This window comes from Otolemur garnettii, unplaced genomic scaffold, assembly GCF_000181295.1.
Source record: "Otolemur garnettii isolate 467f Iridium unplaced genomic scaffold, OtoGar3 scaffold00216, whole genome shotgun sequence".
NCBI lineage: Eukaryota > Metazoa > Chordata > Mammalia > Primates > Galagidae > Otolemur > Otolemur garnettii.
In genome coordinates, this window is record NW_003852611.1 from 471,369 (window position 1) to 494,974 (window position 23,606).

The 23,606-nt window shown below is 36.8% G+C and overlaps 1 protein-coding gene across 1 annotated transcript in view; it reads right to left on the reverse strand.

Moving 5' to 3' along the window:
• The window catches only part of NRK (Nik related kinase), a 125,939-nt gene that overhangs the window by 33,215 nt on the left and 69,118 nt on the right, over positions 1–23,606 (reverse strand). Inside the window, exons 6-15 of the mRNA XM_003801634.2 lie at positions 22,363–22,473; positions 20,748–20,838; positions 17,591–17,721; positions 15,878–15,932; positions 10,517–10,595; positions 9,275–9,450; positions 7,494–7,557; positions 5,624–6,779; positions 3,243–3,353; positions 220–287 (exon numbers count right to left, since the gene is read on the reverse strand). Coding sequence (XP_003801682.1) covers positions 220–287; positions 3,243–3,353; positions 5,624–6,779; positions 7,494–7,557; positions 9,275–9,450; positions 10,517–10,595; positions 15,878–15,932; positions 17,591–17,721; positions 20,748–20,838; positions 22,363–22,473 — 2,042 coding nt within the window. The remainder of the gene's footprint in view (positions 1–219; positions 288–3,242; positions 3,354–5,623; positions 6,780–7,493; positions 7,558–9,274; positions 9,451–10,516; positions 10,596–15,877; positions 15,933–17,590; positions 17,722–20,747; positions 20,839–22,362; positions 22,474–23,606) is intronic.

Sequence of the window (23,606 nt, forward strand, 5' to 3'; positions counted from 1 at the left end):
CCTAATCACTGGATCACTGCCATTAAGGTTTTAAATGTGGGTCAACAATGCCAATGGTGATGATGGAGATCATATAATCAGAAACCTTCATTATATTTTTGAGGGTTAATATTTTAGTTTTCACTTCACATGGAACATAGTATCACAAAAACAAGCTTTAATTTTTCATGTGATAATTAATCATGAGTAGTTTGAATTATAGAAATCAAAGACATATACCTTGAGGAAAATGTGACATGATGTGCACGATCCTGGTTGCAAGGCATAGCAATAGATCCCTCTTGAACCTTAAAACCACAAAAGAATACTCAGTAGAATTCTTCATCATAAATTCATCTGAGTAATTTATTTATGGTAAAATACCTTTCTCGTATCTATTTTCATAAAAATCAAACTTATAAAATATGGTTTTAATAAATAGATTCTATTTTCATAAATGTCACAGTAAAACATTAGAAGTGCTTAACCATAATTTCTGATGACATCTTTGAATTTTAGTATGGAAACAGATTCCTGGAGATCATATAATCAAAAACCCTCATTTTATTGTCAGGACATCTGTAGCACTCAGGAAAAATAAATTTTCTAGAATTTTATCATCAAGTCAAAGGAACATCTAAAATGAGAATGCAGGCCTTCCAACTTCTAATTTAATGTTCCTTCTGTGTTACCACATTGCTTTCTATATCAAGTGCAAACTTCTCACTCAGAGTTTAAGAATTTAAGTTCAAATACTCACTCACCCTATTAAGCTGGATCCTAAATTTTCAACAGCTGTCACATGTATAAATTTCAAGGGTCAAAACTGCCCTGTCATTAAGAAGGCATGTATCTCCACTTAAAAATTTGACTGCACTATCATAATTAGTGTTCCAAATACTTTTTCACCTCTAAATGAATTAGTTTTCATTTTACTAATTATACACCCATCTCATATACATATAGCAAAACACTCAAGAAAACGCACGTATGAGCCAACTTCCATGAATGGAAGAAATTTATTTTCTGTCAACACTGATGGACAGGGCCATGGGACGCTGCCTTGCCTCATGTAGTTTTTTACCACTAGGTTCCTACTCATAACAGTTTTTAGCTGCTAGAAAAATAGGTCATTGTGACATGCAACAAGACCGTCACACTAAATTCTTTAGAAAGGAAATTTCAATGTGTTAATACTGTTTAGAAATCTAGTATTTTCATGCTGATACACTTACTTTATAGTTTCTGGAAACCATACTAGCTTTACTACACTATTTTTTCTTCGTAAAGTAACTTATCAGGCTGTCTTTACACTCCAAGAGACAGATAAGTGAGAAATGAAAAATGCTGTGAATCTTTCACATTTTGATAATGAGTGTTTCCAAGTATAACCAGATGTTTGGCAGTATGCAACAGAAGCATCTGTCTAACTGTTGCCACTTTCAATTAAATCGCTGGCATCCTATTGACCCAGTCTAGACCTCTTGGTTTACGAAGCTGCTCTCAGGAAGTTTATTGATATCAGTAAATAAGAGGCCCAAATTTCTCAAAACAAGAGGCCCAAATGGCCTTAAACAATAAAGATGATGCCTAATACGCACTGGCTATATTTAATCTGACAATGATTTTCCTGTTTAAGTGTCCTGCTTATGGTAATAATTATTGCCTGAGGGTATGAGTAAAATCATTTAGGAAGGCAGAGAAAAAGATATATCGCTTCTTCAAATTAAACAATGCAATCCATCTTATGTTTCTTCTGCCAGTAGTTAACATTTACAAAGCAGTATGCTCTGTCCACTTCAGAGGACTGTTAGTATCAAGAAGATTGTATTTAAAAAAGAGAATTGTCCATCAAAGACTTCATAGTAGACTCCTGTGAAGCATCTTGTGTTGATTAGGAAAAACAATGAGGTTCCTAATCCACTATCAGTAAGGCAAGACTTTGAGCTTACTCACTTACTCACTGAATCTACCTTAGTGAAAAATATCTTTTAGATGGCTGGCCTTTAGGAATCCTGGTTATGATGATGCTGCCTTGTTTACACAAGAACTGAGCCTACCTTATGACACTTGCCTTACTAATACATGTGCTAACTAGGATACTATTGAGGTAGTCATGAAAACAGATGTCAACTGGACACTAGGACCAACTTAATTATTCCCATAATTGCAAGTAAATAAACCACAGTAAAATGACCCAGAACTTGTTACAAACTGAATCCCAGAACAGAGACAATCAAGGAAAAAGACATGTGCCATTGCTTTACAAACTAAACTACCAGCATTTTTCAGGCTCAATATTTTTGCTTAAAGGAAGACTGACAAACGAATTATTCATCCTATTTGGTATTTGGTAGACATTTTATTTTAAATGAATGAAGTAAGCCTGTCAACTTGAGAAAAAAAAAACAGATTGCTATTTGTTAATAATGATACACTTTGAGCTTTCAAGGGAAAATTAGAATTTTTAAACCCGAATCTACTACTAAGCACTTGACAGTTTGCCAATACGCAATGGCTTTTATGATGGAATGGATGGAGATTATTACAAATGCTTGTTTTTGCTACTGTATAAGAGAACATGTAAACATGCGGAGAGGTCTGCATACACAGTGAATATATATTTTCCAACAAACCAATACATGAAGTTAAAAAGCCTGCATAAGCAAAATATTCATAGCACAAGACAGACCAATGGGTTTTAATATTAAAAAGTATACAACTTTTTTTAAATATGGTTTTAAATTCAATTTATCTAGGTGCAGTACATTATCAAAGAATTTCCACAATTATCTGAAAAATCTGTAAAACTTTTCCCTTTCTAACTACCTATTTGTGAGTAGCCAGTTTTTACTCATATACTCCAACCAAAACAACATATGGCAACAGATTGAATGCCAAAGCAGATATGGGAATCCAGCTGTTTTCCATTAAGCAAGATAGATTAAAGAGCTCTACCAAAATATAAAACAATTTCATTCTCTCTAAAATTTTATTTTGGAAAATATAGTTACTTTTCATTAAAAAGTTGGTTGCTTATGCACATGTAATAGTTTTACAACTTTTAAGTGAATTATTTTTAATTGTTTCCAATTTCAATTTCTAATTAGTTAAATATTGAATGACAATCTATGTAATAAATAAAATTTTGGGGGGGGGTCCTCAATATTTATGAGTATAAAGGGATCCTGAGGCCAAAAAGTTTAACCACCACTGTTTCAGGCTCTTTCTAACGTCACAACAACTCATATGGAGAAATTTACCTCATCTCCATTAGGATTTGGAATGCATGGCTGTGATGGTTCTATCTGGACTTCGGCCTGAATGGAATGAAATACTTCATCATCGTTGTCTGATGACTCATCTTCTTTGTCCTTTGACACAAAAAGGAAAATAAATATTTTAATTGTTGCTAAAATGCAAGTGATAGGAACAACTCCATCATCCTAATGTAAACCTTAAAAGAGTAATTTCGCAATAGTAAAAATGACTTAAACAAGCAGTTTCTAACAGGTTTTACTTCTGGCTCCCTTTTGGAATCTGAAGACTGCTACAGTTTGACTTTAGAAAATTACATATAGATATGCACATTTGCATATTATTTCCAAGGGGATTGCTGACCTCCTGAATCTCATCTATGGGATCCAGGTTTATCTCTGTTCTAAATCTTGATTAACTAATAACACTGTACTGTTACCTTTAGTAAGCTAATATAACTCTGAAGGTTGGTCTTCTTGAAAAATGCAAGATCTGTAATACAGAGGTGCAAATATGTTCTCCATAATCAAGCTCTAGAACTTGAGGAAACTGTTTTCCCTTTTAAGCCAATCAGTATTATCTCTTCAATTCAAAAAGTGTAATAAAAATATGCTTTTTTCCTGCCAGTGAGTTGAAGTATTCTAAAATCTACTAAAATTTCAAGTATTCCAAAATACCTTTGACTTTGGCTATTATTATCAATAATTTTCTTTTCCTTTATGTTTTCTTTAAGGACTACCTGTAAGATATGAATGCTATTATTTATTGACTTTTTTTTCCTATTTTGGAATGGCTTCCCATGTACATATTAAAAATAATTAATGACAGTAAGTATGTGTCATGCTGATAATACTGTGAGTCTTTCAGGGAAATATGTTAGTCGTTTTTACAAACGCAGAACCCATTAGATCTATCTGATTACTAGAGCTCATTGAGAATAATCATTTGCATTTTAAATGCCATTATTTTTGCAAATATGACCATTCTGGATTTATACCTCCCCCTTCTGCATCTGATTTCTTTTCTTTATATCTCCATCTTTTCCTGCTAGAGATCCATTTCACTTTCTTTTATCTCTTCCCATGTTAAACATGTCAGTGAATCAGCATTTATTCAATTGGCTCAAGTGCATGAACCAAAAGAATTCCTTATCTAATCAGACAAGATTCACTTGTAATTACTACATCAATTATGATTAATGTTTCTTTTTTGAGACAGAGTCTCAAGCTGTCACCCTGGATAGAGTGCTGGGGCATCACAGCTCACAGCAACCTTAAACTCTTGAGCTCAAGTGATCCTCTTGCCTCAGTTTTTCTATTTTGGGTAGAGATGGGGTCTCGCTTTTGCTCAGGCTGGTCTCAAAATCAAGAACTCAAGTAATCCACCTGCCTCGGCCTCCCAGAGTGCTAGGAATTAATTATGATTAATAAATGGATGTAGATCACAGGATCTAATTTAGAACCATCACAATGATTCCTTTTATGTAAATGAATGCTTCAATGTTTTAGAAAACAACTGTCCTCCTAATGTTGTCTAACCTCATTAATTTGCTTATCAAGTTCACCAACTCTTCATCATGAGATTAGATTTGCCAGATTAAATTCAATAACTCTGGTCATATTACATCTATTTCATGTTACTGGTTTTCAAAAGAATGAGGTTTTATTGATTGTTCCTTAAAAAGATAGACTTTAATACATTGTTTTTCACATTTCAAAAGTGTGCAGAGACACAATTTATAACTTGTTTCATGTTCAGTGAGGTCATGTCATTGACTAATTATGTAAAAGGGGCAGCGAATTGGTGAGACAAGTCATAAATATGGTCATCATATGCAAAATCTTTTGGAAACTGCTTTTTCTCTCATTTTAACCTTGACTTAAACATCCTGAAAAACAAAATTGAGTGTAATTCACTCAAATAGTCCAGCTCAGTATTCAGTGGGAAGAAAAAGCAATTAAACGTACAGAGGTTAGAAGAACAAAACCAAATTGTTTTTGCGTTTACTTTCAATGAGTTATCTTTGAAATTTTAAATAATTAAAGTATTTTTTAAAGGTCCAAAATAGTAATTTTAAATGTACATATGTTTATCCCTTTATTGGTTAAGGCAAGGACAAGTCAAAAACTACTAATTCAAACTATATTTCAATAGAGATGCATTAAGCAATTACCTACATCATTCCAACAAAAGGTTTGTGACTCATATTCAGTCACAATTATCTTGAAAATTCAGGATAATTTATTTGAAGTAAAAATCAGTCAATCTTCTATGGAACACAGGGAATATTTATTTCATTTGGTTTTACAGAGGAGAACTATCAGCATGAACTAGCACATTTTCTCTGCATTTCTAACTCAGCGTAAAAATTATCAAAAACGCTTACATTTTCAACTGGTCTCACATCCTCCTCATGCTGATTAAAGATTTCTTCCCATCTGCGCTGGCGCCTTTGCCTGTGGGCTTCAAAATCCGAGAGTTCCAGCTCTTCAGGTCTCCGTGATGACTTTGCCCGGAACCTCTTTGGTGACAGTCTTTTCGCCAGAGCCTGCCTTAAACTAGAAACTCTTGATTTTTTCTTCCTAGCCTGTTCGGGTTGAGAATAAAACACGTTTGATGACAGGTTTTCTAGAAGGGTTTGCAGTGGACCGAGTGGCCTTAATTCATCTGAATTTGGTGCTCGGAGTAGATCCCTCGATAGTCCCTCTATCAGCGCCTGAACTGAGCTAACTGCCTGTGAGGGCTCCAATACCCAGGCCTGTGCCAGAGATAATCCTTCGGTTTGCTCCTCTACTGGAATGAGCACCTGAGTATCCAAATGCAGTGGCAAAAGCACGTGGTGGTTCTGTGACAGCAGGGGCAGGAACACCAGAGCCTGTACTTGCAGTGACTCGGGTTCCTCCTCCTCTGCCTCGGGCTCTGTCTCTGAAGCCTCTTCCTGTACCTCTGGCTGTTCAGGCTCCAGGTTCTGTTCAGGTACCTGGTTCTGCCTCTGCTGTTGTCCAGGGGCCTGACCCTGCCCTTGTCGTTGTTCAGGTACCTGACCTTGCCCCTGAAATTCCTCTGGCACCTGGTCCAGATCTTGGGGCTGTTCTGATGGCTGGTCCTGGGCCTGAGCCTGCTGCTCTTTAGGTACCTGGGCCTGGGCCTGGGCCCGCAGAGGCCTGGGTATCTTACCCTGTGCCTGTAGTGGCATGAACACACCGGCTACCTTCCGTAGTCGTGGAGGTGCCTTAAGGTGCATCTGGAGGGGCCTAGAGGTCTTAGCCTTCACTTGAGCCTGCAGTGGCATGAACACCCGAGCTGCCCCTTGTAGTCGTTGAGGTGCCTGAGCCTGCCCCTGTAGAAGCCGGGGCGTGTTGTCCACGGCTTGTAGTGGCATAAGCACCCTGGCTGCTCCCTGGAGTTGCTGAAGTGCTTGGACCTGTGGTTCTCGATCAGGCAACCACCTCGGCTGAGAGGGTTCTCCATGCAGGACTCTAAGTGGTCTGCATCTGCTGCTGGTTGGCAACTTCAGAAGCTCATGAGTACAAGAAGGTCCTCTGAAATAAATATACAAATGATTGCCACAAAATTAGATTGTTTTCAGTGAAATCGAGGCATTTAGGGAAACTGCTTTTATTTTAAAAGATGGACATATTGGCTGGGCATGGTGGTTCATACCTATAATCCTAATACTCTGGGAGGCCAAGGCAGTGGACTGCCTGAGCTCAGGAGTTCGAGACCAGCCTGAGCCAGGGTGAGACCTTGTCTGTAAACAACTAGCTTAACATTGTAGCAGACACCTATAGTCCCAGCTACTTGGAAGGCTAAGGTAAGAGAATCTCTTGAGCCCAAGAATTTGAGGTTGCTGTGAGCTGTGATGCCACAGCACTCTACCAAGGGTGACCAAGTATGACTCTTGTCTCAAAAAAAGAAAGAAAAGAAAAAAATATGGAAATTTTCTACAACAAAGATATTTTCAACAAATCTTTCTGGAATTATTCTTGTAAAGTCTGAAATATCCTGCAGGTAACATTTGTATTACTAATGTATTCAATTAGTAATGGTGTCTGATAATCTACTTGATTGTTCTATGGCCAGGTATTAAGGAGTCATTGGGTGGTAATAAAAAATTCTCTTCAACATTTCCACTCAGTATCTTTTTGTTGTATCAGAAAGGATTAAGTCATTTTGAGTTAAAGGCAACACTATGTAATCAACTGTCTTATGCAAATTGATATCATTAAATTATATATGCAATTCGTCTAACACACCTGAATCTTCTCATGGTGTACTGTTCCTTGATAGCTTCTTCTCTTTCAAAGACCAGAGGTATCCCTTTTTACGAAAGAGAAAAACATAACACATAAATAGCAAAGAACCATGTAATCCACCTTAGTGACTTTGTACCCTTTAATGCTTGGGATAGGGAGTGAATTCACAAAGGCAAAAAGGTAGCCCTTCAGATAAACTTGGTTGGTGATGTAAATAATGTCCTAGTTTCCAGGCCCACTTTTGCAGCACAGGACAGCAATTGCATGCAGGTTAATTTCTTTAGGCATGGGGGAAAAAAGTAGCAATCTGAATGCTGCAGTTCTAAAAGAGAAAGAAGAGAGAATGGGACAAAGGGAAACCAGGACAAGAGAAAATCTAGATGGGTGATGAGCATGGCTTACAGCTATGGGCTCTAGATAGCAAACTTTATAGCTTAGGATTGAGCTTTGGTCTTTTTGATGAGAAGGCAAATTCTTAACTCTGGGTTTTACACTTAATGCCTTGAAAAAATTCAGGTTCTTCCCTATTGGCTATGTTGTTACTACTGAAATCATCTTACAGACAAAAGTTTTCTTTTGAATGTCCTATTTTAATGTTTATAGTACAACTATATTTACTTGAGAGTAACCTCCATATAAATGGTTATTTTCCTACAGGTAACATTTTGGAAATCTTACAACCCTGGAAATCAGCAAATTGTCAAGTAGATGTGTGGTTTTCCTGAACCCACTGGAGATTACTAGCCTCTGTGATGTTTGTTCAGTAAGTAAATTATTAAGGTAAGTAAATTAATTCCTGTTGTTCCTTACTTCCAAATAGCATAGATACAGTTCCTCAGATGAAATAAGATCCCCTGTAATCAATACTTTAGCTCCTCTGAGGGTGCCTGCTTTTTTCAAGTTCCCCTTCTACACTCCATTGTTACTCTCAACCCTACCCAAGATTAAATGTGAAATATGCCAAGTAAACGAGAAGATTAACAAATCCCAAGTCTCTGGATTTGGTGAAAATTCATCTTGTCATTTTTAATAGATAGGAGTTTACTTTCATTTGTATAAACTAGTTTCTTTAATAATACAATTGAAGTTCAGTACATCAAATAAGCTTTATATGGTGCACAAACACTACTTCAAAATTATTAGTCAATAAATGGCTAATTACAAATCCACTTATCTCTAGGAAGTCAAAATATCAACTACAAAAGGACAGTAAGGTATAGATTTTGTTACCTATAACTTTTTCCTTTAGTTAATTTACTTAAAATTGACACACATCACAACATTCTACTTGAGGTGTTCACCACCTTTGTAAATATAAATACTTGCCAGTTGTCACTGGCAAAAATGAATAGCCATATATAGTATGTGTGTGTGTGTGTGTATGTGTAAAGGATGCCAAAAGTGTATGCACATCGTAAGAAAGGAAAAATTGTATTACAATTGTAATACTTAAGTCACATTTCACTTCCACAATTACAAGAGGTTCTCAAATGTGACTTGTTTTCATCTTTTGTGATCGATATATATTAAGCATTACAATTATGTGCGTGTGCATGCGTACGTGCATGCATGCACACTGAGGCCAGAGTTAATGAATTGTATAAGAACACATAGCACATTGTTGGTAGTATTGAAAATAAAAAGTATGGAAGGCCTCAGAACTTTTATTTTCAACCTAGTTCTTAAACAAATGTTTTTTTTTTTCCAAAACCAATCTGTGAGTTAAATTCTGCTTTTATCTGACTATTCATTTCAGTAAAGTGAAACATCGCAGATTCTACCTTTTTTCTGTCTTTTCTTAATGATCCCAGTAAGATGCTTCGTTAATGACTCAACAACATGCCGTTCATGTTTTATGTTCTGAACAAATGGATGATGAAGCATGTTTGCCGAAGTAGGACGAATCAGGAAATTTTTTATCATGCATTGTTCCATAAAATTGTGGAATTTGCGAGACCTAAAAGAAATGAGTCAAAGACATAAACGTATTTTCAAGCCTACCACGCCTCTTCGGACCCCCACCCACATGCTACTCTGAAAATCATTATTTTTGGTGAGACTATAGCTGTAATTGTCTTTCAATTGGCAGTTTGGCAATATATATTATACAGTGAGGCCATTTAAACCTAGGAAAAGGATAGAGAATCAACAGTATTTTCTGCCTAAGTAGCAATAGAAACTTCTATAAGTTTAGCTATGTGCACATGTCAAAACTCAGTGATGTGGCAATTAAATAGTTAATGTGATATATATGCTCTGTGAGACTATATTAGTCAGCCCATGACAGTCATACTCTGAAGGTTTCATTTGACTATATGCAGTTTTAACTACAGAGGCATGGATATGTGATCCAAACAGAGGTTGTTAACAGCACCAGGATAAGTAATCTTTTTAAAATGGCCCATAAAAACAGATGTGGCCAGAAAGCCTGATTCTGTGGACAGGGTTAAACCGAATTACAATGAGGAATGTCAGCAGTCAAATCACACTCCACCACTCCTATGAGGCTTTCTATTCAAGCCCTGAATACGAAAAATGAACAAGAGTGTAAGTACTAGATCGACAAGCTTCAGAGAGGACAGTTTCCAAGTTTAGCTGTCCTGAAGCATACTGGAAGGACAAGTCCTCTGCTCCAGGTTTATGGATGTTCAGTTTAATTGACCAAACAACAGGCTATACATTGCAATTATAGACTGCCTAGCCTGGCACAGTAAGAAATTTTGCAAATTATTACCATTGGTCCATCTTCTTACTTGGGAAACAACTGAGTATGTTCATTAATGAAAGGCAGGACAGTAATATCATCATAATATATAATGGGGGATATTATTTATTTCTAGATGGCTAGCTAGCTGTTAATGGAAACTGATCATTTAAATTTTCCAGTTAAGATACTGGATTTTAGGGAATATTGTCCAACCGTGATGGTGAAGCAGAAACGAGTGACCAAACAAATTAAGACATCTTCATTACATAAAAATGTTAAGTCAACATATTTAAGAGATTAAGACTTTCATCTTTACCATCCACTGGATTTGACTGTAGGGGCAGATTCCCTCAAGATAACGAAGAGGGCTTCCAAGGGCTGAAGATTACACAGAGCTGCAAATGGAAATAGATGAATTTAGAAAAAAATGAGAAAGATAACAACACAGCCCACTTCTTATTTCAGAGGGGATTTTAAGTGTTCTTTCACTTATCATGTTGAATAGACACTAAGGGATACATACATACAAGAGAAGGTAGTTAAAGGAAAAGCTCATTTTAACACAAATACTCCAATATGTAAGATGCTAATGGTACACCATCACCAGGTGCGAAAAATCAATAATAAACTAGTCAAAGGTTGTGAAATATGCAGTTGATGACTTATATCTAGTCAAGTTATTTGAAAGTAGACATAAGCACTCTTCTGTTGGTTTTGTAGATATTTACAGTTGTAAAGCTAGAATATGTAATTATGGATTTAAAAAATCAACCTGAAAAAGAAAAAGTCAACCAGACTTTAGCTGAGAAAAAATAATACAGGAATAAAAGTGATTTAGTGGTCTAGAAAGTGGAAAAGAATCTATTTTGGTAACTAAGAGTCCTAGAACAAGAGTTAGATATACTGTGACTACGAAAAACACACCTGAGTCATGACCCTTTTTTCTTTTCTTTTCTTTTTTTTTTTTTTGCAGTTTTTGGCTGGGGCTGGATTTGAACCCACCACCTCCAGCCTATGAGGCCAGTGCCCTACTCCTTTGAGCCACAGGTGCCATCCAGTCATGACCCCTTTTAACACTGAAAATACACTGCAGCATTAGGAAGGCTGAAATCCACTGGTCTAGAGTAAGATCACCTGGGTTTTAATCCTAGCTCTGCTTTTGTGACTTTAAGCAAATTACTTAACCTATCTGTATCTGTTTCTTCATCTAGAAAAACAGGAAATGTAGGAGGAATCCCTTCAAAGAGTTGCTGAGAAGATTAAATAGCAACTTACAAGTAAAAGTATCTGGCTTGTAATAGGTGCTTAATAAATATTAGCTATTGATATTATAATAAAAATTTTAAACTATCTGGCACTTCAAATCTGTGCCAAATTATTGGCCTTTCATTCTCTCTTTCATACACACAGGCATACAAAGAAAAGCCTATTCCAATATGTACTATATAAATTAATTACCTCATTGGTTTGGGAATTCTGGATTTTTCAATAAGCATTTAAATATGTGTCTCACTTCACTTATTTCCTTTTATGTTTTGATTAAAGAAAATTGGCAGAGCAAAAAATCCCCAATGAAGAGCCATAGTGTAAATTTCATCTAACGCTATAAGCATGTCATTCATGTGAGGACAGTTTGATATTAATGACTCTTGATAAAGCCATCCTTCCTCTCCCCAAATTCATTCTCAGAAAATCTAAAGTGCCAAACCAGCCTTGCATAGTAGTAGAAAAATCTCTCCAGGGTGATTTTTATAAGGGTAATGCCAAGGCAATTGTGCAAAGGTCAAGGTTTGTTCTCCATTGTATGGGTATAAATTAATAGAAGGTGCATTTGTATAACTGAGGGCAGAATTAGTTCCAAGCATAAAGGATCAGGATCATACTTGACTCTTTTTATTCTTTTATTGTGCCCAATTAGTCTTGAGGTTTTGTCCTTTAAACAAATTGTTTAAGAGAGTTCTTACAAAACTAAATAGTTGTCATTTATCAACATCTGAGCATCCTTTAGTCTGCTGAGAACATCTTCAGGGGTCAAGAGCTAGGACACAGACTAGGTACGTTTTCATTAAAGGAGAGGAAAAGTCCACAAAGGAATGGAGCATAGGGTGGGTACAAGAGCTATGTCAACAGCAGCTGTGGATGGTGTCTTATATGTTCTAATTTTAGGAATGTAGACAAATGCCCCCTGCAGCCCATATTTCATAACACTGCCTAAATGTTCATCATTAGAAGTTCATTCCTTTGAAATAGTAAACCTCCTTTAAAAACACATCTCTTGGAGGGTTGCACATATATTAAACTGGGCTTAGTTTGAATTAGGTTAAATAATGTGGTTTATTCCTAACACACATTGAGATCTGAAGGACTCTTCTGAACATCAAAAGAATGAGCTCCTTGATGGGATAAGGGTAGGTCTGAAAAAGGCACTCAGGTAAAGATTAGCATGAGGCACTTATGTTCTACATTTGATAGATTTGACTTGTACCCTTGCAATATAGGGTTCCATAGGTGTAGTCCCGCCATGTACCGTCCCTCTATCAAACCTCTCCCTTTGCACTCCATTTCTCTCCTTCATCCTGGGCTATAGTTGTGTTCTCTCTTTCATAAGAAAGTGTGAGTAAATGTAAGTTGGTTCATAGAAGTACTGAGCACATTGGATACTTTTTCCTCCATTCTTGAGATACTTCACTCAGGAGAATATGTTCCAGATCCATACATGTAATCATAAAAGAGGTAAAGTCTCCATATTTTTTAAGGTTGCATAGTATTCCATGGTATACATATGCCACAATGTATTAATCCAAGTCAAATCTATCAAGTGTAGAACATAAATGTCTTAACACAATAATCAAGTAAATGAGGTAGAAGCTATATTAATTAGTTTGATGTAAGCACATCAAATTGTATAAAAAAATCAACACATTGTAACCCACATATGCATAAATGTATTCATGATCTATGTGTATATTACTTAATAAGAAAAAGATTGGCATGAGGTGGGAGAGAAGGACACACAAGAAAAAATAAGACTATAAAGAAACATCATTGACAATTTTAAAAGTGATCTGCACAGTATCAAGAAGAATGCCCCAACAGGGAAAGATATCTTTCAAGCATTCTTCTTGATACTGTGGAGATCACTTGCAAAGAAGTAGAGTCAGAGTAACTGTTGACCCTTGACAAGGAAGGGGAATCAGAGTAAACTGTTGACCCTATCCTGCTTCTCATCCAGGCAAAGATTCTCTCTTTTCCATAAAAAACAAAGAAGCTATCTATCCTATTCTAACCACATCTATTCAAAATCAGCTTACAATACTCTGGTATTTGAATAACTACTTGCTATGTCCTGGCCTTGGATGAAAGGTTCCCATACTATTTGAATTCCTGCTCAGAACCCACAGACTGAAGCAGATCCTGGTGTGCAAGGGTCCGGTTCTCTCGTTTTGGTGCCCCTACAATGAATGAGAAGTTATTCTTCCTCTCTTCACTTCTCTGGGAAAAAAATCACCAGAGAAAAACCAAAGAAAGAGAATTTTGTTATCTGGATCTCAGAGGATATTTACTATCAGATATTTGTCACTTTGGAAGACCTCCTCTTTGAGATGTTAATTATCATAACCTTGAGGATTTCTGCAGTTAAACTGATCACAATTGTTTCTATGCAAAGGTCATATTCCTGGCAGTAAGGAGGCTGGTGGAAGAGAAATGTTTTAGTAGGCAGGCTCCCTAGAGTTACTGATGCCCACAGTTGTACCATTCCAAACACTTACTAGGCAGGCTGGTCCTATTTTCCCTCCCTGTGAGTTCAGAACCTCCTGGTCCCTGCTCAACTATTATATACAGTTTGCCATTCATGTACTCTTTGCAAAACGCTTTCTCTGTACTCCTGTGAGTTTGCTCATCAACTTTTCTTCTCCCATAACTTAATATTCAGAATGACACATAGTGAAAGAAAAAAGGTGAACCAAGAAGTACAAACAAACCTGTAACACGTAGAAAGCTGGTTTGAAATAATGGAAAAAAAGAATACTACTTGATGCAGGCATGTATCCCAACCAGATATATGCATCAATGGTAATATGAAATATCATATTGTGTATTTAAAGAGAGAGAAGAGAGGAGAAGACAGAGAAAGAGAAGGAAAAGAAGTATTAGAGGGAGGAGCAGGGGCTGCTGTTGCCTGATCTAACATCATCTAACTATGTTTCCCAAACAGAAATTATCAGATGATGAAGAATAGTTCACATCTCCCTGGTCTTGTTTAAATTTTTTGTATGTATCATATACAAATTTTACATTATAACCTCTTCCATCACTGGTTTTTTATTCACCCAACTTAAGTGCTTTGCAGTTTCTTGGGCACTAGAATAGAGGTTCATAGCAGCCTGATCTCCGTATCTGTCCCAGCTTTGTCCCAGCCCCCTTTTAATATTCCAAGGGACACCAGGAATTCTCAACAATTGTGCTACCACTATTTCTACTTCTTGAAATTCCTCTTACTGGGCTTGAAACACAGGGTTAAGACAGTTCAAGTTTACCAAGCTTGGTGGGTGGACCTTGTACAGAGAGATCACAGAGGAAGATGGGAATCTGTAGGATCTGCTTGGAGAGGGGGAAGCATAGTAATCCCACCCACAGCCCTTAGAAATTTCTCTCACTTCTCACTCAACATTACCGGGAATGCACTGTCATTTCATGTTCAGATTTAGGCATTGAAGACAGCAAATATGCTACGCTCCAGAGTCATACATTAATTATTTGGTTATCAACTAACCACTAGCGATTTTCAATTGGTGTGCCACGACACACTGACGTGCTGTGATGAGGATCTTAGATGTGCCATGAAAATTTTTAAAGATCATGAACTAAATTAGTCTTGAAAAAGAGTTCAAAGCACGGTGAGTAAAGTATATTCTTTTCTTGACTCTTATTTTTTTTTTGATCAACATAATTTAAGTGTGTCATGGAAGTTTAACTATAGATTCAAGTGAGCCATGAGATTAAAAAAAGGTTGAAAAACACAGATCTATGTCCAAGTTCATGCTCCATTTTTACTTTCCTACCAGAAAGCAGTGCCTTGAGAGAACAAGATGCTGACAGGTCATTGACAGGTGGGGGAAACAAGAGAAAATAGTTTAGGGCACTGATGTGGCTGAAAGGAGCAAAGAGGGCACACCAAGGGTGAGCTGGACTGACTCCAAAGGTAAAAATGCTTTTACTCCCTAACATTGCTGAGGAATACTGAGGATTGGCTCAGTTTCAATGAACCTGTGGAGTGTTTTCTCAACTCTCACAGCCCGATGCAGTAACAGTGTGTGACTTTAAATGTTCTGGAACCTAAATATTCCACCAGACAACGTAGATTAGTGTGCCAAGGATTCCAGATCAGACTGACAGGACTGAAAACTACTGAGGCCAACCTGAAACGACACTCAGTCAGCCTAAAATAAGATATCACAAGAAAGAAAAGCAAAGCGCAAACTGTTTTTATATTAATATACTCATATTTAGCCATTCCGACAAAAGCATTTGATTATCACTGGAAAGGCCACCAATCGTAGTTTGGCACAAAGTGTGACACCTGTGTGGCCACTGAAAGCCTCATCTGCTTCCCCAGAGACAGATTTGTAGAGTGCATTTTCCTAAACTTCAAAAAATATTCAACATTTTTACTCACGAGGAGCTCCTTCAGCCATTTCAATAGCAGTGATTCCCACAGACCACACATCACTCTGCAAAAGAAACAATGGCACACAAGAAAGGGCAGTTAAAAACAGGAAATTGTTATTATTTAAAGTCTCAAACAATCTGTGGTTAAGAGTGGGGGGGGTGTCAAGTCCAGAGCCATTTTATGAGTTTTCTATAATGAAGTTTCATTATAGACTGACTTTAAAGGAAAATTTTATCTAAGCTTGTGACCAGCCAGTACCACACTATACCATAGATTGATAGAGGATGGGGTTGAGTGCAAGCCAAGTGCATCTTGCATATATTGCTATTGTTGCCTTCCCTGAAATACCAAAAGAAATCTGCCATAAAGAATTCCTATTACATAGATCCGCCATCTGTGTGATCCCGAGAAAACGGTTTAACTCTCTATACAAGTTCACACTATGGAAATTCAGGATAACAGTATCTACTAACTTAGCCCTGGGGTATGTGTGTGTGGGCCCATGGGTGTGTGTGTGCACTTGTGTGTCTGCCTGTATGTATGTGTTTTAGCATTTCCTGAAATGTAGTAAACTGAGGCTAGAATTATAATAAGGCTCTAGAAAATTATTCTCACTACTATCAACTGTACAGTAATTTGTCTCACAGAGTGTAGCAAGGCCACAGGACTAAGAGGTATGCTGACTAGTCAATGGTTCCTAAACAAGTTAATTGAGTTCTTAGAACCCCAGGTTATAGATCTCTTAACTTCAGTTGTGACAGCCTAAGCTTAAGCTTTTTTTAGCTACATGGGGTTAAAAAGGAAAAATTACCAATACAGGTAAAAGTCTTTGAAAGACTACAAAAAATATATGGAGCCATAAAGCATTGTTTTTACATCAAGGCACTTGAAGAACTTTAAGCTTCCATAGTGTTCATAGCAGTTAACATAGCACTGAACATGTAATAGGCTCTCATAAGTAATTATTTTGCAGATCAAGCAGAGGGCATTTAAGGAAAGGGAAAAGAGATGCAACTAAAATTAATCAACTTCAAGTCTCGAGTCCTAGGTTCCACATAGGGAGACCACAATGAATTGTTTGGATGACTTATGATGTGGAGAGAGTGAGGTTTTTCCAGTCTATAGCAAATGGAGAGTTTTCTTTCCACATCAGCTTTTTGAAATGTGTACATAGATGTATATTGTCCAAATTGCAGCTTCAGTGGAAACTTTAATAAATAGCATGAATTGTTACTTAATTTGTCTATTCCACTGATTTTCTGTGGTTTTAGACGTGAACCATGCCAAGGATTTTGTCTATTACCCTGAGTAATCAAATTATTATTATTATTATTTTCATTTTGGAGCTAAGTTACTGTGGGGATTAATAATTGGCTTTACATTTATTCATTTTAAGTTTACAAAGCCCACTGCCCATGGTAGTTGAATGTTCATATAAAGCCACATAATATAGTATTTTTACTAAGAAATTGCAAGCAACAGAGACTAGACATTCTGCCTCAAATCTGGGTAATTCCCCAATGTACTCTGTCTACGTTCTCAGAAAATATTATTTTATGCATGTAATCAAACCACATATAGGAATAAAGGCTAGTGGTTCTGATTAGAGTTTTGAAAGGAGGGGCAGCCTGCCTTTTATTCTTTTATTTTATTAAAATAAAGGTTAATCAAAAATCCTTTCCAAATTTTGATTCCCACTGTCCGAAACTTCACACTCACTCTGTAATCATAGGAGCGTCTTGGGTCCTCATCACAGTCGATCACCTCAGGTGCCATCCAGTACGGTGTCCCAATAAAGCTATTTCTCCTTCCATTAGTTCTGCTCACCTGGGCGCTCACTCCAAAATCCACTGCAAAATTCGGCATATGTCAAAATAATCAGGGACAAAAAGCTCAATAAGTTATTGCTTTAACTTGGAAAGCCAATACAAAAGCCACAATGGATAACAGATTTTTATTCCAGCCCAGCAAACTTCACCATGAAGTCTACTCCAGGAATACTGGGAAATAAGCTTTTGCTGCTATTTATGTTGGAATGAGACTCAGAAGTGCTATTATAAATCTACAGTAGGTTTGGCTGAATGTTTACCATGAATATTAAAAATGAAGTTCCATCAGTACACCCTAAACTTCTGAAGTGATAACATATGTAGCGTTTGGACCTGCCACCAAGCTGGGCGAAGACCAGGACTATAAGCAAAATCAAAGAAATCTAAAACCTATTAGCAGTTGATCAGGAAGTCCTACTCATGACTTTAGACGGTCCTATCATACTGATAAAGAAGACTAATTTTTTTCTGTTAGAATTTAGTTTAAGTTCTTGCACAGATCTTCTCTATCAGATGCAGATATGTACCGTGGTATCCATATGTTAGCTTAGACTGTAAAAGTTCAGCTTTCTATTCATCTGTGGGATACATTATAAGAAAATATTTAGTATGGTATCCTCAGAAACAGAAAAAGTCTAAAGTAGACAGGAGTTATTTATTCCAGAAAAAATAAGACAGAGATGAAAAATGAAGTAGATTTTCTAATTTAGAATGGTTTCCAGGAATCCAGAGGATGGCGAACAAAACTGACTGAAAAGCAGCTTGAAGAATTTAGGAGCAGAAATGGAAAAGGAAAAAAAAAACCTGAGAGTTTAAGGGAGTCTTGAAGAAAGTCTCTAACCAAAACAACAATAAAAAAATGTTCACAATACCGTGACGGTCCCCATTGAGTATCGTACAATCTCATTACCTAGCTATATATTTTTTTAGAAATAGGTTAAATCACGGTTTGGCATTTTCACTATCCCTGAGGGCCAATTTTAAGGGCCAAGAAATAGTTATGAAGGCCATACAATAATATATGGCATATATCAGGGAAGAAAATTATAGGAGAAAAAACTAGAAGAGCGATGAATGAAAGAAAATAAAAAAGAAGAAAAGCTGAAAATTAGATAAAAGTTAGAGGTGAAAACTCAGCAATGGCATAATTTAACCTTTCTTTAATGACATCAGAGATTGGAATATGAAGATTATTAAACAATTGCAATTGCAATATAATCATTTCCCTGTCTCTTCCCTTTCTGTCACTTCCTTTGGCTGTCATAAGTTTTGCCTTCCGCAACCTTCTCCTTATAATACGCTGCCTAAAAATAGCTATGATCTGAGAAATGTAAAACAAATCATATAAGGATTATGTGTAAAATAAGCCTGATTAAATTCTAATCCAGCACTAAAAGGTCTCTCCTCCAGAGTATAGTACAGGAGCTTCAGTGCATGGACATCGTGACAGATATTTCAGTAGCTTTTCAGCTACTAACAATTTATCTACCACGCTGCAAATGTCCAGATTGGGCAGCAACTTGACCCAAGTATATAAGAGTGTTACTCTATATGTGAACAAAGTGTTTTAGTCTTGTGGTGGACTATCGATCCTGCACATTTATATGTGAAATGTGTATGCCTCTTGTATACTTGGAAATTGTGTTTCTAGCTTGGTAGTTTTTTTTTTTTTTCTTGCATTTTTTTTGGCCAGGGCTGGGTTTGAACCCACTACGTCTAGCATATGGGGCTGGTGCCCTACCCTTTTGAGCCACAGGCGCTGCCCTAGCTTGGTAGTTTTTAGAAACAAAATAGCTAATACATTTTCTTGAAACTACTTTCACTTATTTCAAGAACAATTACTACCTCATGCTTCTCCCACAAATACTCAGTAAAAGAAAAAAAAATGTTTTCAATGAATAAAGAAAATCTCTACTCTGGTTCTATCCATTTAGCAAGAAAAGGATAAATATCTTCCAATCATATGAAAAGATATGTTAATAAAGAGCTGATATAGGCTCGGCGCCTGTGGCTCAAGTGGCTAAGGCGCCAGCCACATACACCTAAGGTGGCAGGTTCGAATCCAGCCCAGACCCGCCAAACAACAATGATGGCTGCAACCAAAAAATAGCCGGGCGTTGTGGCGGACGCCTGTGGTCCCAGCTACTTGGGAGACGGAGGCAGGAGACTCGCTTGAGCCTAGGAGTTGGAGGTTGCTGTGAGCTGTGAAGCCACGGCACTCTACCCAGGGGGATAGCTTGAGGCTCTGTCTCAGAAAAAAAAAAAAAGAGCTGATATAATTAAAAATCGATGTAAGTGATTCATATTCTGTATCAATAGGGTTGTCCATCATCACACAGTACTGAAATTATTTATATGGTAAGACGGAAAAACTCACCATCGATATTTATTTTAAATGTTCGGTGTTTCCTGTGTGCTTGAGAGACAATATGTGCCATTATTTTCAGATAAATTATTCCACTTTGAACCCTGGAATAGACAGCCAGGGACTTGCTGGTGTTTTGATTTCTTATTCTTAATTTTATTTGGATGTTACTGGAGCATTATTTTTGATTAATATCATTTCTTTAAATATTTGGGAAAAAAAAAAACCCAAAGAAGCAATTCATGCTCATACACTTGAAATGTTCTTTGACATTCTTGGGCAAATACAGCTCTATGATGTGAAAGAATTTTCTTCTCTTTTTTTTCATCCCTGCCCATGGCACCAAAACTTGCCCATGGTTAAAAATTCAATTGTTGAGATAAATATAATAGCTATTTCTAATAGAAGGCAAAGTGACAACTAGAAAGAAACTCCCCACTATAAAGTTGTTTAAGTCTACGTGATTTCAAAGCAGCAGTTAGGTGCCTCATTTTTCTTTTGCCCCTTCCCCCCTACTCCCAAACTAATTTTCAAATTTTGACTGGTTTTGCAGACAGGGAAGATCCAGATCAAATAATAGAGGCTTTGGCAGGGACATAATAAAAAGCACAGTTATCTTAAAGGAGTTTTCTCCATTAAGATGTTTTGGCCCTCACCTAAAATACTGTAAAAATAAACTTACCCAGTTTTACTTCAGCATTATGAGTCAGCAGCACATTCTGACCTTTGATGTCTCGGTGAATGACTCGGTGTGCATGAAGGTGAGCTAAGCCCTGTAAATACATACATATGTACATACACATGTATACAGATTTTATATGCACATACACACACATATAAGAAGCCACATCAATATATGTTTATTTTTCCTCTTTTCTGGTACCGTTCTTAGTATTTTTGGAAAGACTCTGGTAAGAGGAATGGCCTAGATTTGATTTTTCAGACGAAATTCTTTCTTTAGGCTGGAATTACTATAACCATTTCCCAGAAATATGACTTTTGGCTCTGAGAGAAGGAAAATAAATCAGGACACCCATGAAAGAAAAAGAGCACCAAAATGTAATATTTGTATACATTGGGTCACTTCATCTTCCTTTCTACCCTCCATATTTCCAACTAACCATAAGACCTGGAGATCTTAAATAACATAGCTCAGCCATAGTTTTGCTCTATTCTTCATCCAACCATTTGTTTAGTCCAAAATATTTTCTAATCAGCCTTGTAGGCTGAGAATTTGGAGGGATATGGAAATTCATTTTAAAGCATTTGCAATTTGTGTTGGCTTGCCATGCTGGCTACGGCTCATTCACCACTAAAACTAACCTGTGACCTGGCTAAACCGCAACATGGTATGCAATGTTAGGCTGTGCTGCGAGTGCTCCAGACACTAACTGGGGATTTACAATTGAAGTAACAATAAAAACACCTAAAATTTATTGAGCCCTATTCTTTGCCAGGCACTGTGCTGAGTGCTTTATACAGAATAAATTATGAATTCCTCTCAGCAACCCTTTAAGGAAGATGTTAATGTCACCCCATTTCATAGATGAGAAAAGTAAAACTTTAAAAATTTAAGTAACTGGATCGAGGTCACACAACTAATGCATGGTGAGCCAGGACTTACAACTCAGTGCAGAATTTTCACTCTTGACCGTTGACTATATTATCACAATGCATCCGACCAAAATGGGAGGAAGGACATTCAAACTTTGCATGAATGGTGCTATTCAGTTCTGTTAATATCTTTCTCTTAATCAGCAGTTAAGCCACATACAAAAAAAATTTAGTTTTGTAGATCAATAAAATTATTGCTCTCAGCCAATGGGGCAGAGGAAATAAAGGCAATTTAAAAATGGGGCACTATTCTGAGAAGATGTCTGTAAAAGTCTGCAGATGGTTTAGAGCCTTTCTGTAGAACACTGACTTCTCCTGATTCACCTTCATCCTAACCTAGGAGGATAGTGTGATGTGATTGTTTTAGAGGACTCTAAAAATCATAATAACATAATAAATAACCCAAGTGGTCATTTCCATGATCCATTGAACATGGTAGTCTGAATCTGACAGAGCCATGGAAGGCCATAACTTAGAAGGACTTGGTTGCCCAGCTTGTGGTCTACCTTAAAGTTTAAGGCCATCACTTGAAAGTCTTTCTCCACAGCTTTTTTTGGCATTTTTAAGAATCCTAATACAGAGGTTATCTTTAGAATTCCCAGACCATCAGATATGAGCGGGTATAATGTACACTGTACAAGTTTTTTTCAAGTTCAGGGAAGAATGACCATATAAAGACTTACCTGAAGGATTTCTCGGCAGATATAAGCAATCCAGTCTTCTTTCAAACTCTGATTTCTGGTCATCCTCACTACATCAGTGACTGAGCCTGCTGCACATAACTCCATGACCATCTGCAGGGAAGTGAGTAAAGTATCAATAATTAGAAAATAATTCTCTGAAAATATCTGGAGAGTTCTAGTCCATACGGCTGTGTATTTATATGTAATGTTTAGAGATTAAGGCACTGCAAAGACTAGCTCAATCATCTGGTAGAAGACTCCAAAGGCTCGTGGAATTAGAAAGAGTTGGATGAAACCCAAAGATTTGTAGAGGGACAGAAGCCAGGTACCACACTGGGAATATTTAACCAGGAGGTGGGATTTGAGCTAAGCCTTGAAGGATAGGTAGTGTTTGGATATGCTTAGAAGGAATAACATTCAGTTTGTGGAAAACAGGATGAACACATGCCCTTAGAAAGAAGCTTGTGCAAGAAATAAGCCTGAGGGATGACTGAAGTAGAAAGGAAAGTATAGTTGAGGGAACAATTTTATTGGGGGTGGAGAAGCAGGATATGGAGGGTCTCAAAAGACATTACATTTCCACATTGAGACCAGGTTCATTTGTTTGTTGTTTTGTTTTTGTTTTCAATTTCCAGATTATTTTCCCCCAGAAACTGGCAAACTACAATTCCAAAGGAGAATTTGTTAATTTCATGCCTGTGGGATAATTTCTTCCAAATTGGGTTACAGCTAAGGAAAGCCTACTTTGAAGCTAGTATCTTTGATAATATTTCATTCAGATTTTATTGTGTTAATAAACTCAGTTTCCCAGGAGTTTATTTTTGCCACCCATGTATTAAATGCTGAACTAGTAAATTTTCTTCCAAACAATATTAGCTAACTAGAGGACAGACTAATGTAAGGAGAATATAACTATTATAATCATCTTAGCAAATCTTTCTTTAAGTGCAGGTTTATATATCACTGCCCGCATCAAAACCACTTTATCAAAAGAATAAAACTTAAAAAAAAAACTCCTAGGCAAGTTATCACCATGTAAGAAAGGAGCAAAGGGATAAGCCCTAAATCATAACTACTCAGAAAGTACACCTGTTTCCTTTTGGAATATTAACATTTTCTTCTTTGAAAACTACTTCACTAATTTACAGTTGTTCATCACTGATATTACTGCATGTTTTCTCTTGAGTATACTTTCACCAGAAAGAAGAGAAGAGGCAACCAAACAAAACTACAACTCAGACAAA